Here is a 14,179-nt window from a genome sequence, read left to right as displayed (position 1 = left end):
TTTAGATTCACCATCTGTATCTTTTTCATTAGATACATCATCCTCCAGAATAACCACTTCATCTCTATCCTCATTCTAAATAATAACTTTTGGAACAATCAGCTCTTCTCTATTCACATTATCATGAAGAAAAAGTTCTGGAATAATCAATTCTGGGACAATAACTTCTTGAAGATTTGTCAGTTCACTATCAGCTGCAATAACTGGCTTCATAGTAATTGTATGTTCCCATTACCAAATGATAATTTTGTCTGCTTTTGGTCTTTTGCAGCATTGGCCAGTTCAGATTTTCTCTTTTCAATATTCTTCTGTGCCTCAGACTTTATTTTTTTGACTTCCATCATCAATTTACTATCTATAAAATTTATGAAACATTAATTTATTAGAATTCAAATAAAGATTATATTAACTTGTATCGCAATATAATAAAAATAAATTTTATACATAGATAATATATATCAAAATTAAAAATGATAACATTGTACTGCAAGGGGCGGTCAACAACATAAAAAAAAAATTGGTGTTTTATTTAAAGGTACATATGAAAATTATTGTTCTTAAATGTAATGCTAGCAACATCAACCAAATCAAAAATATGTAAGAAATTATTTAACTATCTGTATAATTTAATTTTTCCTTCCTATTAATCTGTCTGAAATATTTTAGGAAGATCATATAGATGATCTTTGGTCAACAATTTTCTGATTAAATTTTCAACTCTATGTATTTGACAAAGTATTTTTAGTTTCACTTGTAAATAATTTATTATATTTAATATATATATATATACTAATGATATATAAATTATACTAATGAGAAATGTATACCAATTTATTGATAAAAAACAGCTCTTAACTGCTCTTTTTGTTTAACAATGACAAAATTAGGAGCATTTTATGTTAAAAGTAATTAAAGAATCTAATTTAATTGTTTTTTAAAAAATCCACAAAAATGCAACTTTCAAGACTAAAATGTTTTTTAACTCTGAATATTTTAATTTTTTTTTTTTTTTACTATTTTTATTAATTTTATTTAATTGTTTTCTCATTTTTATTAATAACTGATTTATTTAGGGAGTAGTCAGCAGTTTGCATAAATTGACTGACTTAAATAAGTAGAACATGCAGGTAGTAGAAATATATTTATTGTACAGAAATGGGTACATTTAAAAGTTATGTTTTAAACAAATATTTTTTCCAAATGTTTGATTATTCAGTAGAGGACAGCAGCAGTGAAAATTTGTCACATAAGCCTTAAAACTATGGTGTTAGAACAGGCAGCTGATTTTAAATCTGATCTCTTTTCTGAAATAAAATAGTGGAACTTTTAACGTGCAACCCTGCAAAAAATATTTTCTGCTTTTCTTTATTATAAATACAGTTTCTTTGATCATCACTCGTCTATCAAATAAGTGGTTATTAAAAAATGAAAGGAAATCTCAAAAAATACTGTTTCAAAAAAGCAAAAAGCAGTCAATAGCAGTTATTTTTTTAGCAGGTAATAGCAGGTCAATATAAATGAAAATATAAAGAATTCAGTCTTAATGTTAAGCTGAATGAAGGTAACAACACTTTGATAATACTAAACTGCTTAATAAAATGTGTAAACATATTTATAGATTGCCTTTTAAAAACTATTATATATTACTCTCCCATAATATATCTATATGGTGATTTGATATTAACGGGTAAACTTCCAAAAAAAAATTTTAAAATTGTTTATATATATATATATATATGTATATATATATATATATATATGTATATATGTATATATATATATATATATGTATATATATATATATATATATATATATATATATATATATATATATATATATATATATATATATATATATATATATATATATATATATAATTTATATATGTGAATCCATGGAAAAATAAAAATTTTCAGTTAATTTTCCCTTTCAGTTCGTATTTTTACTAGTGAAGAACTTATTCCAAATTTATTAACTAAAAATTTTCAGTATAGGAATAAACTTCTATTGCTAATTATTTATTTAAAAACAATAATTTCTTACGATATGAATTCCTTCTTGGGTCATTAAAAACTTTTTTTGGATTCTAGTTTAATACCTGAACAATCTGAAGACAAAGCAGAGAGGGATACGAAAGAAACTTGCTTTAAAGAAGCAGATAAAAGTTGATTGCCCAAATATTCATCTGGTATCTCAGAATTTTTTAAAAAAGGGCTATTTGTTTAATTCATATTAGATAACATATAAGTAAAATTTAACTTGCTACATAAAAGAATTTCCTTTCATAAAAATACTTATGAAAAAGCCTAAATACATCTAAAATATAAATACATTTCCTGTATTAGAATTACACCCCCCCCCCCCCCTCCTCCTTCCTTCTGAAGATAACACTTCTGGTCCTCCAACATATGAAAAGTTTGATTTAATAGGTTTGAATCTTGTATATATATATGTATATTTATAAATAAATACATTTGTTTACCCACAGTTACTGTGTTTTGCCTGAATAGTGGATAAAGTTGGCAAAACACCTGCTCAGCTGTGCAACAAATTATTATATTAGTAAAATTTTTAGTATTAATGTTCAAGAGATTTTAAACTAATATTCAAGAGTTTTCTGTTGGAATAGTTCACCATTCACCATTAAATAAAATTTAAGTTTTTTCTCTTAAATAGTTGTGTTTTTTTTGTCATGGAAGAATTTGGAAATATATTCCAAAGTTTAGGACCATAGTGGGATAATCCTCGATTACCAAAACAATTGCTGCATTTTGTTTCCTTTAGTTTTAGTGTTCTTTTTAACATTGAGTAGTGATTTAAATGGCATAATAACATTGGTGCTTCCAGAATAATAGGTTTGTGCATTATTAAAAGGAAATATATTCTTTCTCTAATTTTCAGCCAATGCAATTTGTTAAATTCCTGGTTGTTTACATGATTTTCTATTCTAAAACTCAATTTTATTCAAAACTCATAAAACTCGATTTTATTCAGCCAATCATTATCGCAATAGTTTATATCTTCCTATATATATGAATGATAATGTACTCTATGATTTATCTACCCCTTATGGTCTAGGATTAACTCTTACTTCTGATCTTTCTTGGAAACCATATATCAAATCCGTTGCAAAATTAGCATCTGCTAAGGTTGCATCTCTTTATTGAGCTCAACACTTTCGGATTCTATTCTCTATCTCTATAAATCTGAAATCCAGCCTTGTATGGAATACTGTTGCCATATCTGGGATGGATCTTCTAATGATGCCCTTTCTCTTTTAGACAAGGTGCAAAAACACATTGTAAACATAGTTGGACCTGCTCTTGCAGCCAACCTTCAACCATTGTCACACCATCGTAATGTTGCTTCTCTTTCTCTTTTCTACAAATACTATAATGGACACTGCTCTCTTGTGCCATCTACTAAAATTCATTCTTGTGTTACTCGTCATTCAATTAAGTCTCATCCTTTTTCTGTAAATGATCCTAAATGTTCCAAAAACTCTTATTCCTCTAGTTTTTTTCCTGAAACATCAGTTCTCTGGAATTCGCTTCCTTCATCTTGCTTTCCTGATTCATATAATTTGCAATCTTTTAAATTTTAGGAAATTTCCCAACAATGTAATATATATATATATATATATATATATATATATATATATATATATATATATATATATATATATATATATATATATAAAATCAAAAAATCAATTATATATAAAATATATATATATATATATACATATATATAGATGTATATATATACATATACATATATATATATATATATAAAATCAAAAAATCAATTATATATAAAATATATATAAAAACTCAAAAAATCAATTATATGTATATATATATATATATATATATATATATATATATATATATATATATATATATATATATATATATATATATATATATATATATATATATATATATATACATTTCTAATTTAGTACTTATTACCAAGCTAATAGAAAGAGTAAATAAAAATTTTTGAATAAGAAATATTTTTAGTGGTCCCAACAGACCCTTGAATATTTAATGGGCCCCATTAAAATTTTCAAAAATAGTGGTTATTTTTTATAAAATTTTTATTTGAAAAAATTTATAAAAAAACCCTTGAAAAACTTTCCTTTTTTCAAAATTGTTAAAAACAATAATTTTAATGTAATAAAATCTAAAATAATTATATTTATAAAAAATAACTATTTTTGAAAATTATATAAAATTTCGCTTATTTTGAGTACCAGGTTGACACTTTTAAAAGAATTTTTGTAACATAATATTAGGGGCCCATTAAATATTCAAGGTAATGTATGGGTGTCATGGTCTCGATGATTTCATATCGAATGATCCATATATATACAGGGTGCGGAAAAAGTTCCTGTACAAAAGTATAATTTAAAAAAATTATCTGTATGGTGTTTTCTTTCAATATATAGTGTGTTTTTAGTATTCTTTTGTATTCCTTCGTATTCTTTTAGTCTTTTTTTAGTATTATTTTGTTTTAATTTAAAATGTAATTTGTTGCTTGTCTTGTACAGGAACTTTTGCTGTTTTTGCTGTTTATAATTTTGTATGGCAACTTTTTTCGCGCCCTGTATATATATATATATATATATATATATATATATATATATATATATATATATATATATATATATATATATATATATATATATATATATATATATATATGCACATATATAGTTTATATATATATATGTATATATAAATTTTCTAAATGTAAACTACATGTTTTTTACAACTAAAATTTTTATTTAATGAGCAATCATCAGGTAAAAATATTATTTTTCTTGTGTAAATATTTTTGTTCTATAAATTGTATATTTAAGTATAATTAGTATATTTTCAGTTTTTTTTATATTTAGTGGGGTTATATGCATTGTTGTCAAACAGTTTCAAATAAAAGAAAGGCTAAGGTATGCTTAAATACACTGTAAAAAACATAAATTGGCTAAAAATGAGTGAGGCAATTGAATTTTCATTAGTGGTTCAGAATTTAATTATCACACAAAATGTTTATATAAAATAATAATAAGTAATGTTTTTATGCACTTTTTAGAAGTTTTACTGGAATACGTTTTGGGTTGAGCTGTCAGGCACAGTTTTGCGTCTATATAAGGTATTAAATATAAATTTGTGTCTATATGGGGCATTTTATACAGTTTTGCACCTGTCTAAGATATCATGTGCAGCTATACATTTATATATAGCATTATATTGAGTTTGATGTTGAGGTATAATAAATACGATCAGGTATTATATATATCTTTGTGTCTATTACAAGGTAGTTTATATAGTTTTGTGTTTATATAAGGTTTTTATAGACAGTTACCTACTTAAGGTGACTATCTACTTAAGGTGATTGTCTGCTTAAGGTTACTGTCTACTTAAGGTGATGTATTTTTGTTGTTAGTTCAGTGTTGTTAAATAGTGCAACATTTAAAACCAAATACATTAATGGCATAATCATGGTCTATATTTAAATAATTTATAGTTTTTGTAAAGCTCCTACTAAAAATACTTAATTTAATTTCCACCATCTAGTTTTTTATTGTTAAAATATTGTACATGTTTTAATGTTTCTGTTTAAGGATTGCACATTACTATCTGATTGTGCTTTTTACAATGTACCAAGAATTGATTTTACACCATTAAAAGAGGTTTATTTAATTATGCTTTTTTTTAATTAAATTATTTTGAACAATTTTAATTAAAAGGTTTACTGTTTCAATCAGGCAACTAATCTTATGGTGTAATGCTTTCATATAATAAAAAATAATAGAATAATAAAAAAATGTTACAAGATTTTTATGGTTTCTTGCAGAAGGATCATTATTTTTGCAGTGTTTATTTCTTGGATTTTTGTTGCATTATATTATATATTAATAGTTTACTCTATAGAAACTGGCATAAGTGTTATCTAGCATAAGCACATCAAATATAATTGCAAATATTAACATAAGTGCAAATTGTCATTTTGCACTTATACCAATGTTTGCAAATTCTTTTGGCGCACTTATGCCAATTCGCACTTATGCCAGTTCTCAGGTGTGCCAGTTTTTGCATCTGCTTCGCACTTATGCCAGTTTACACTTATGCCAATGTTTGCACATTCTTTTGGCACACTTATACCTATTCGCACATATGTCAGTTTGCACTTATGCAAGTTTTTGAAACGCTTTGTACTTATGCTAGTTTGCACTTATGAAATAGGCACTTATTTATTTGCCCCTGTTTTAATATATTTATTTTATTGTTGTGAGGCACACTGTCAGAGTCCTATTTATTTTTTGGAGCTGTGTGTCCTTTAGAACATGTATTGCTGTTCTAATAAATTTAAATCAAATCAAATACATTTTAGTAATTTTAGTGGTTTGAGAATTGAAATAAAAATCTAACAAATATATATATATATATATATATATATATATATATATATATATATATATATATATATATATATATATATATATACTAGTATTGTTAACTGTGTTTAATATTTATAACTTTATACTTTAAAATATAGAATTTAATAACGGTGGCATTTCTTGATCTTCGATGCAGCTCAGTCGAAACTTTGTTAAATAAAAAGGTAAGGGGTTTTTTACATAAATATTTTAAAATGGTCATTTCAAAAGGTAAGGGGTTTGTACATAAATATTGAAAAAAAGTCATTTCAAAAGTAAGGGGTTTTTACATAAATATTTTAAAATGCCATCTCAAAAGGGTGCAAGGGGTTTGTACGAAAATATTTTTAAAAAAATTTTGAGTTTTTGATTATTTTGTTTTACTTTTTCAGAAATCTGCTTATTCAGACACTTATCGAAGACATCTTTTCTTGCTCAGATTGTTAGAAACAAATAATCAATATGTTTTTCAGGCTCATTCTCTCTCATCCATGCTGGTTTGGTATGTATTTTTAGTAAATAGGCTTTATTTTCTATATATAGTTTCAATAACATTAAAAAACAAATTGCAACAGAGATAAAGAAATTTTTTCAATTTTATAAGTTTTTTCATTGATTTTTAGACTGAAAAAAGAACACTAAAATTGTTGTCTTTATTAAACAATTTTGAAAATATAAAAATTACTGTTTGTTTTTTTTATTAATTTTTTACTTTTTACAAAAAATTTCATATAAAAATAATTAATATAATAAAAAATAAGTTACAAAAAAATGTTTTTAAAAGATATACTATGCATTTCAAAAAAAAAAATGTGTTTATCAGCAAATAAATCAGGATTCATAGAGGAGATAAATACTTGATGTTTTTAGCACTTTAACATGATATAGATTTTAATGTGTTATAAAATAAATCCTACTTTGATAAATGTAAGTTTAAAAGGTAACTCATCAAAACCTACTCCTTTCAAATTGGTGTCATGACTGCTGAGACATGAATGTGTCAATCTGTCAATTTTTTTTTAAAGTATAACTTAACCTTTTCTTATAAAAAGACCTAGCCCAACACAACTACAAGCTCAGCACACCACTTTGTTTACAAATTGTTCAGCGATATTACGAAAATCAGTGTTCTGCCAGAAATGTGTTTTTAAAGCAACTTATGGTCTGCATAATCTGCCTACTAAACAAACAATTTGCTATTTTATTGTAAAACTTGAAACCCAATTTTTATAATTGGATAGCATGCAAACCAATAGACAAAATCCAGCATGTAGTAAAAAAAATATAACAACACCATTCTCAACAATTTGGTTTTCCGCAGCAACTTAAAATATATTAGTTTAAAAGTTTACAAAATTTGAGTTGTTTACTTAACTTAATTTGTTTATCACCAAGAATAAACAAATTCATTTTCAACAAATTAAGAAATAAAGCAATCCTTAATTTTAGGGTTGCAAAAATTCAAGAAAGTATTGATGCTTGCAAGGAAAATGTAAGATTTTAAATTTTACTATTTTTAGTTAATTGGTGGGGTTAACTTGATTAAATGACTTGGTTCATTAGCTAAATAATTTGATTAAATGACTTGATTGGTTAACTGATTTTATTTGTTAATTTGATTAAAATAATTTGCCTTTAAATTTCTTAGCTGATTGATATATATAATTAATCTTATGATTTTTTTTTTATGTTTCTGGAAAGATCTCATTTTGTAAGTTCTTTGTTTTTTGTTTTCAACTTTTTTGTTTTCAACTTTTTGTTTTCAACTTTTTTTCTTTTTTTTTTTAATTTTGACTTTTTAATTTTTTTTTTAACATAAGTTTGTTTCCTTTACTTTTTTTATCGTTTTGTTTATATATAAGATTTTTTCTTTTTTTTTATATATTAGATATTACTTTTGTTTATATATAAGATTTTTTTTTTTTTTATATATTAGATATTATTTTTGTTTATTTATAAGATTTTTTCTTTTTATATATACATATATATTAGATAATATTGAATTATAACCTTTAAAAACTATTTACTGACTTTATTAATAATAAAAAAACCATAAAAATACAAATCTTTCAACAGATTTTTGTATTTTTGTATTTTTTACACATTTCTTTAAGTTTGCTGGTTAAAAACACACTCAAATAAATTGCGCACACTATTGAATACTTTTTAAAATATATCAAATGATACAGAGATTTTTTTAGTTGTGACAGGATTGTTTAAAAGTACTAAACTATTTTGTATTAATTAACTGTTACACTACTTACTATGGTCATATGCAAAACAAAATTACTATGGTTGTATGCAAAACAATTTTCGCTTATGTATTTACTAATAATCAAATAATTTATTTAGATTAAACAATATATTACAGTTTATCTAAAAATAACTTAATTTACTCATAAATATTTCATATAGTTTTGAAATTTAAAATATTTTTTTCAATTATTAGTTTCTAAAACTTTATTTTAGTGGCAGATGAAAAGATGAAGTTTGTTAAATATTTAATGGATAAAAAAAGAGCACAAATTAAGTAATTATTATTATTTTTTGAACAATTATTAACTAATTACTTAAAACTTTAAAGTTCTTTTTAAAGTTGTTTTTATACTTTAAATTCATAATTTTTGTTATTTTTATGAATATTGTAGTTTTACCTATTATTTTATGTTTGTTGCACTTGTTGCAGTAATATGTTGCAGCAGTAACTTGTTGCAGTAATATGTTGCAGCAGTAACTTGTTGCAGTAATATGTTGCAGCAGTAACTTTTTGCAGTTACTTGTTGCAGTAATATGTTGCAGCAGAAACTTTTTGTAGTTACTTGTTGCAGTAATATGTTGCAGCAGTAACTTTTTGCAGTAATATGTTGCAGCAGTTACTTTTTGTAGTAATATTTTGCAGCAGTAACTTTCTCTATTATAATATTGCAGTAACTTGTTTCAGTAAAATGTTCCAGTTAAAGTTGAAGTTATTTATTTCAATAATATGTTGCATTTATTTCTGCAGTAGTTCAGGTCAAGGTTTAGATTATCATGATCACTCTTCTACTGGTCCAGTACAACCTGCTACATGTTTTTCTGCCTTGTAGGATTTGGTTTTTAAATGACTCAGAGAGGTTTACTCTCACTTAAAATGTCATTATCTCCTGGATTCAGGCAGGCATAAAAGCTTTCCATGAGTGAAGCTACTGGTAATGAAGTAATTAATTTTAAAAACAGTAAAACTATTGAAAACAATTGCGCCAATAATGAAACCAATACATCATAGATTCCAACTGAAAATAAAACAGTTATTGTTTTCTATTAAAATCAGTATATTTTGATTTATGGAAATTATGGAAACCCATAATACCCACTTATAAAAAATCAAAGTTAATTAAAAAATTCTTGTGATATTTTCAAATTATTTGGGATTTTCTTAATAAACAGGTTTTGCAAAAATCGACTAAGATTTTTTTTTGAAAGCAGTTAAGAAATAGAGTTACCATTCTTACCAAAGAAAGACATCAAATTGTTGGACAATACAACAAATAGTAAAAATACCAATTGTTAAAAATGCACATAAAGAATATTCTCAGATTAGTGAGAATTTTTTTTCGAATAAAATTATTAACCAAAAACAAAGTTTTTTGTCAATGTGCTTTTTGTCAATTTAGAGGTTCTAAAACCATGATAAAAATATGGTTTTCAAATTTTTTTAGCTTAGTTTTAATTGGTGCACAACAGTTAATAGTGCATCAGGGATGTGTGTCTGTCAAATACACCAATTTGACATTGAGAACCGCAGTTGTATGCTTCGTTAATGTGGTAATTGACCAAATATTAAAAATTTAAAACAGAATAAAAGTGATAACTTTAATAAACAACAGTTTTGAATATGAGTATATAGTGCATTACAAACTGTGATTAAATAAGGAAAAAGCTAAAGTTACTTTGTTTTATTAGTTTCAAAGTTGCATTAGAGAAGTTTCTTGAAAGAATTGTTTGTTTTTTTATTCTGATTTACTCCTAACAAGGCAGCAAGCAACCACTATAAAGTTGCAGTTTTCCATACAGGCGTGTATAAGAGATTTGTAGAGGTAGAGAATGGAATCAGGATAAAGAAAATGGCAAGCACAATAAAGAGAAGCAACCTTAGCAGATGTTAATTTAGCAATTGGTTGCATATATGGTTTCCATGAAAGCTCAAAAGTAAACGATAGTCCAAGAAGGCGTAAAGAAAGTACTCAGTGTGAGGGTTGCCATTCATTAGTATAGTAATGTCAACAGTATCGCAATAGTTGTTTGCAGTATATAACTGAGTTTTTGTTGGAGAATTTACAAGCCATTGTGAGCCCAAATCTGTTACAGAAGTGATATCAATTTTATGATCGGCAGCCTGTTCTAAGCAGTAGGAAAGAGAAGACTTTTGTCAAGACAGGAGTATAAAGTTTATAGATCTGACCAACTTGCCAAACTTTGTTGAAATCCTAAGATATGTCTATAGCAATAGCCCCAGCCTCTCTGCCTCCATCTAATGCGTGATAAAATCTTTCAGTTACAGCAGTTACCAAGTCAACTGTAGAGCAAAAGGATAAATAACTGTGTTGATTATCTAACAGTAAGTTATTTGATTCAAGATGGGATGTAAAAAATTTGTTAATCAAAGACTCAAAGACCTTGCTAATAACAGAAAGAAGACTGATTGGACGATAATTGGAGGGGTCAGAATGTTCTCCTAAAGTTTTGATGATTGGAACAACAGATTTCATTTTCCAGCAGGCAAGAAAACAAGATTTAGTCAAGCACTTACTAAATATGTTAGAGAGATTTGAAGAGAGTTCTGGAGAATAATTTTGTAAGACTAAGGAATGTTTTCTGGACCACAGGCTGTAGAAGAGTTATAATTGAGATATGACTTTAGCAACAGAAGCTGGAATAATTTAAATATCTAATAATGGGTTAACCTGTTTATTTGGAATGGAAGAAAAGTTCTTTGCAAATAGTTTTTTTCTTTTTTTTAAACATCTTCACTTCCAACAAGGCTGTAAGCAACCACTTTTAGAGTTGGAAGTTACTGGAATGAAATCTAGTTTTTTTCCTCAAGCTTTTGGAGCACTTTGGAACAGTCATAGTAAAAGGTTGAGACTTAATTGAATGACAAGTAACACAAGAATGAATTTTAGTAGATGGCACAAGAGACGCTAGCTCTATAGAGCAGTGCCCATAATAGTATTTGTAGAAAAGAGAAAGAGAAGCAACATTATGATGATGTGATAAAGGTTGGAGGTTGGCTGCAAGAGCAGGTCCAACTATGTTTACAATGCGTTTTTGCACCTTGTCTAAAAGAGAAAGGACATCACTGGAAGAATCACCCCAGATATGGCAACAGAAGTCTATACAAGGACGGATTTGAGATTTATAAAGATAGAAAATAGGATCCGAAGTAAGAAAGTGTCGAGCTCAATAAAGAGATGCAACCTTAGCAGATGCTAATTTTGTAATGGATTTGATATATGGTTTCCAAGAAAGATCCAAAGTAAGAGTTAATCCCAGAAAATGAAGAGTAGATTAATCATCAAGTGCATTACTGTTCATAAATAAAGGAAGATCTAAATTATTGTGATAAAGATTGGCTGAAAAAAATTGCGTTTTATTTGAATTAAAGTTCACCAGCCATTGTGAGCCCTATGCTGAGGCAGAAATGAGATCCTCTTCAAGCTCAAATGCCCCCTCCAACCAATTAGAGAGTTGGCTTCTTATCAAGACAAGAATAAATGGTAGTATCATCAGCAAACAATGCCACCCTAGATGTAATAATATCTGGAAGATTGTTAATGTAGTTAAAAAGAGAATAGGACCATGGATAGAACCTTGAGGAACCCCTGAAGTGACAGGATATGCAGAGGAGTGCTGTCCATCGAGGATAACTTTTATACTACAATTTAAAAGAAAAAAAAACATTAGCAAATCAGCTGTAGAACAAGAAGAGCGAAATTCATATTGATGATCAGAAAGTAAGTTATTAGATTCAAGATGAGAGATTAAGTGTTTGTTAATTAAAGATTCAAAAACCTTGCTTATGATAGGAAGAAGACTAATGGGACGGTAGTCAGATGAGTCAGATCGCTCTCCAAAATTTTTGAAATAAGGACAACAGATGCCGCTTTCCAGTAGGCTGGAAAACAAGACTCAGATGAGCACTTAATAAAAAGTTTTGAAAGTATAGATAACAGCTGCAGAGAACACTTCTACAAGACTAAGACAGCTATGTTATCCGGACCACAAGCTTTAGAAGAGTCTAAGTAGGAAATCACTTTAGATACAGAAGCTGGATTCATACAATTGTCAAGCAATCGATCAACCTGTTTGACGACTATATCAGATAAAAAAGAGATCATTGCATGTTCAGAACCACCAAAGGGAGAAAAAAGAGAAACTGAATACAACCTAAGATCATAGACAAGACAAGGAAAACAAGTCACAAAGTTAATTATCTGAGTAAAAGATTTAGAAATGCAGAAGTTCTAGGCTTTAGTCCCAGCAGAGTCAGTAGCGTTAGAGTCAAGCCATTTAGTGTGATGAGCATTCAAGTCACCTATAACAACAATATTGACAGAAGGTTAAAGAGAAAGGGCGTGGTAAATTTGATCAGAAATTACATTTAAAAGAGTGCATTCTTGGGAAGAAGGAGAACAATAAAGAACAAAGAGAAAGATGATAGAGTGAAGAGCTGCTAAGCGGAAGCACATAAACAAATGGTCAAATGATATGAACCTGATTTCATGACAAATAAGTGAATTAATTCATATGTGTACCCCCAAGCCAAGCATGTGATTGTTGGAGTCTTTGCAAATCAAAGACTACCCATCACACCCCAACTTGTGTTTTTAAAGTATAAAATATAGACAAAATAAAATATTTAGAAGTCTAAAAACATAACAAAATCATTAGGCTCTACTGAAGTCAAATATTTAGAGTAGTTCTTTATGAGCCATAGAAATCTTTAGGCTACAACTCCTTTAAAGGTACACTTAATTTTGCAAATATATTTTGAGTTTATTGACATTAAAGGTGGTATTATTCTTTAGTACAATGATTTTTAAACTTGATAAAAAATTAATTTTAAAATTTGCTGCTAAAATAAATTATTTTAGTAGCAACATTATTTTATTTTATTGTTGGGGTCGCCACAACTTGGCAAATACTATTAAGGGGTCACAGCATCAGAAGGTTCAGAATCACTGTTTTAAGGCATTTTTTTGAGGCGCATTATTATTTAAAATTTGTTTTTTGTCAGACATTTCTTTATAATCAATATTTATCAACATTTTTTTACTTTACAGCTTTCCTGTGAAAGAAAAAACAAAATGTCCAGGTTTTTTTTTACTTTTATATTTTTAAATTTACTTTGGATTTTTATTTTATATTATAATAAGTATATTTTTTAATAGATTACAAATATTTTAATTTGGGTACTATGGTTTGTATTAATTTTATTTTTTGCAAGTACAATTTTTTAATTATATTGTTTTGGTTATTAGCATCATTTAAATGTGGTTTATTTTTTTATTTTAATATCTTATTTAGAATGAAATAAATAGTATAAAACAAATAGTATAACATTAATTTACAGTAATACATTAATTTATTAATACAACATGATAATATGAAATACTATATCAATGCTAAATCTTGGATGTAATCTCTCTACAGTGATAGCTTGGGGTTTTCTAGAAGCTGGCGAATTTTAACCT

General features: G+C 26.6%; 1 protein-coding gene across 3 annotated transcripts in view; it reads left to right on the top strand.

Annotated features, from left to right (window-relative positions):
- The window catches only part of LOC100215135 (uncharacterized), a 61,695-nt gene that overhangs the window by 6,107 nt on the left and 41,409 nt on the right, over positions 1-14,179 (top strand). Inside the window, exons 3-10 of one of the 3 annotated variants that reach the window (XM_065800462.1) lie at positions 4,905-4,955; positions 5,099-5,158; positions 5,631-5,699; positions 6,566-6,631; positions 6,839-6,948; positions 7,896-7,938; positions 8,916-8,976; positions 13,769-13,800. In XM_065800462.1, coding sequence (XP_065656534.1) covers positions 8,930-8,976; positions 13,769-13,800 — 79 coding nt within the window. In that variant the 5' untranslated portion in view covers positions 4,905-4,955; positions 5,099-5,158; positions 5,631-5,699; ... (2 more) ...; positions 7,896-7,938; positions 8,916-8,929. Of the gene's footprint in view, positions 1-4,904; positions 4,956-5,098; positions 5,159-5,630; positions 5,700-6,565; positions 6,632-6,838; positions 6,949-7,895; positions 7,939-8,139; positions 8,158-8,915; positions 8,977-13,768; positions 13,801-14,179 lie in introns of those variants that run through there. The other 2 variants (XM_065800464.1, XM_065800463.1) reach the window with 2 other exon arrangements.

The sequence above is a fragment of the Hydra vulgaris genome, chromosome 06, assembly GCF_038396675.1.
Source record: "Hydra vulgaris chromosome 06, alternate assembly HydraT2T_AEP".
Lineage (NCBI taxonomy): Eukaryota > Metazoa > Cnidaria > Hydrozoa > Anthoathecata > Hydridae > Hydra > Hydra vulgaris.
The sequence above is the reverse complement of the archived record's forward strand: the minus strand, read 5'-3'. Positions and strand labels throughout refer to the sequence as shown.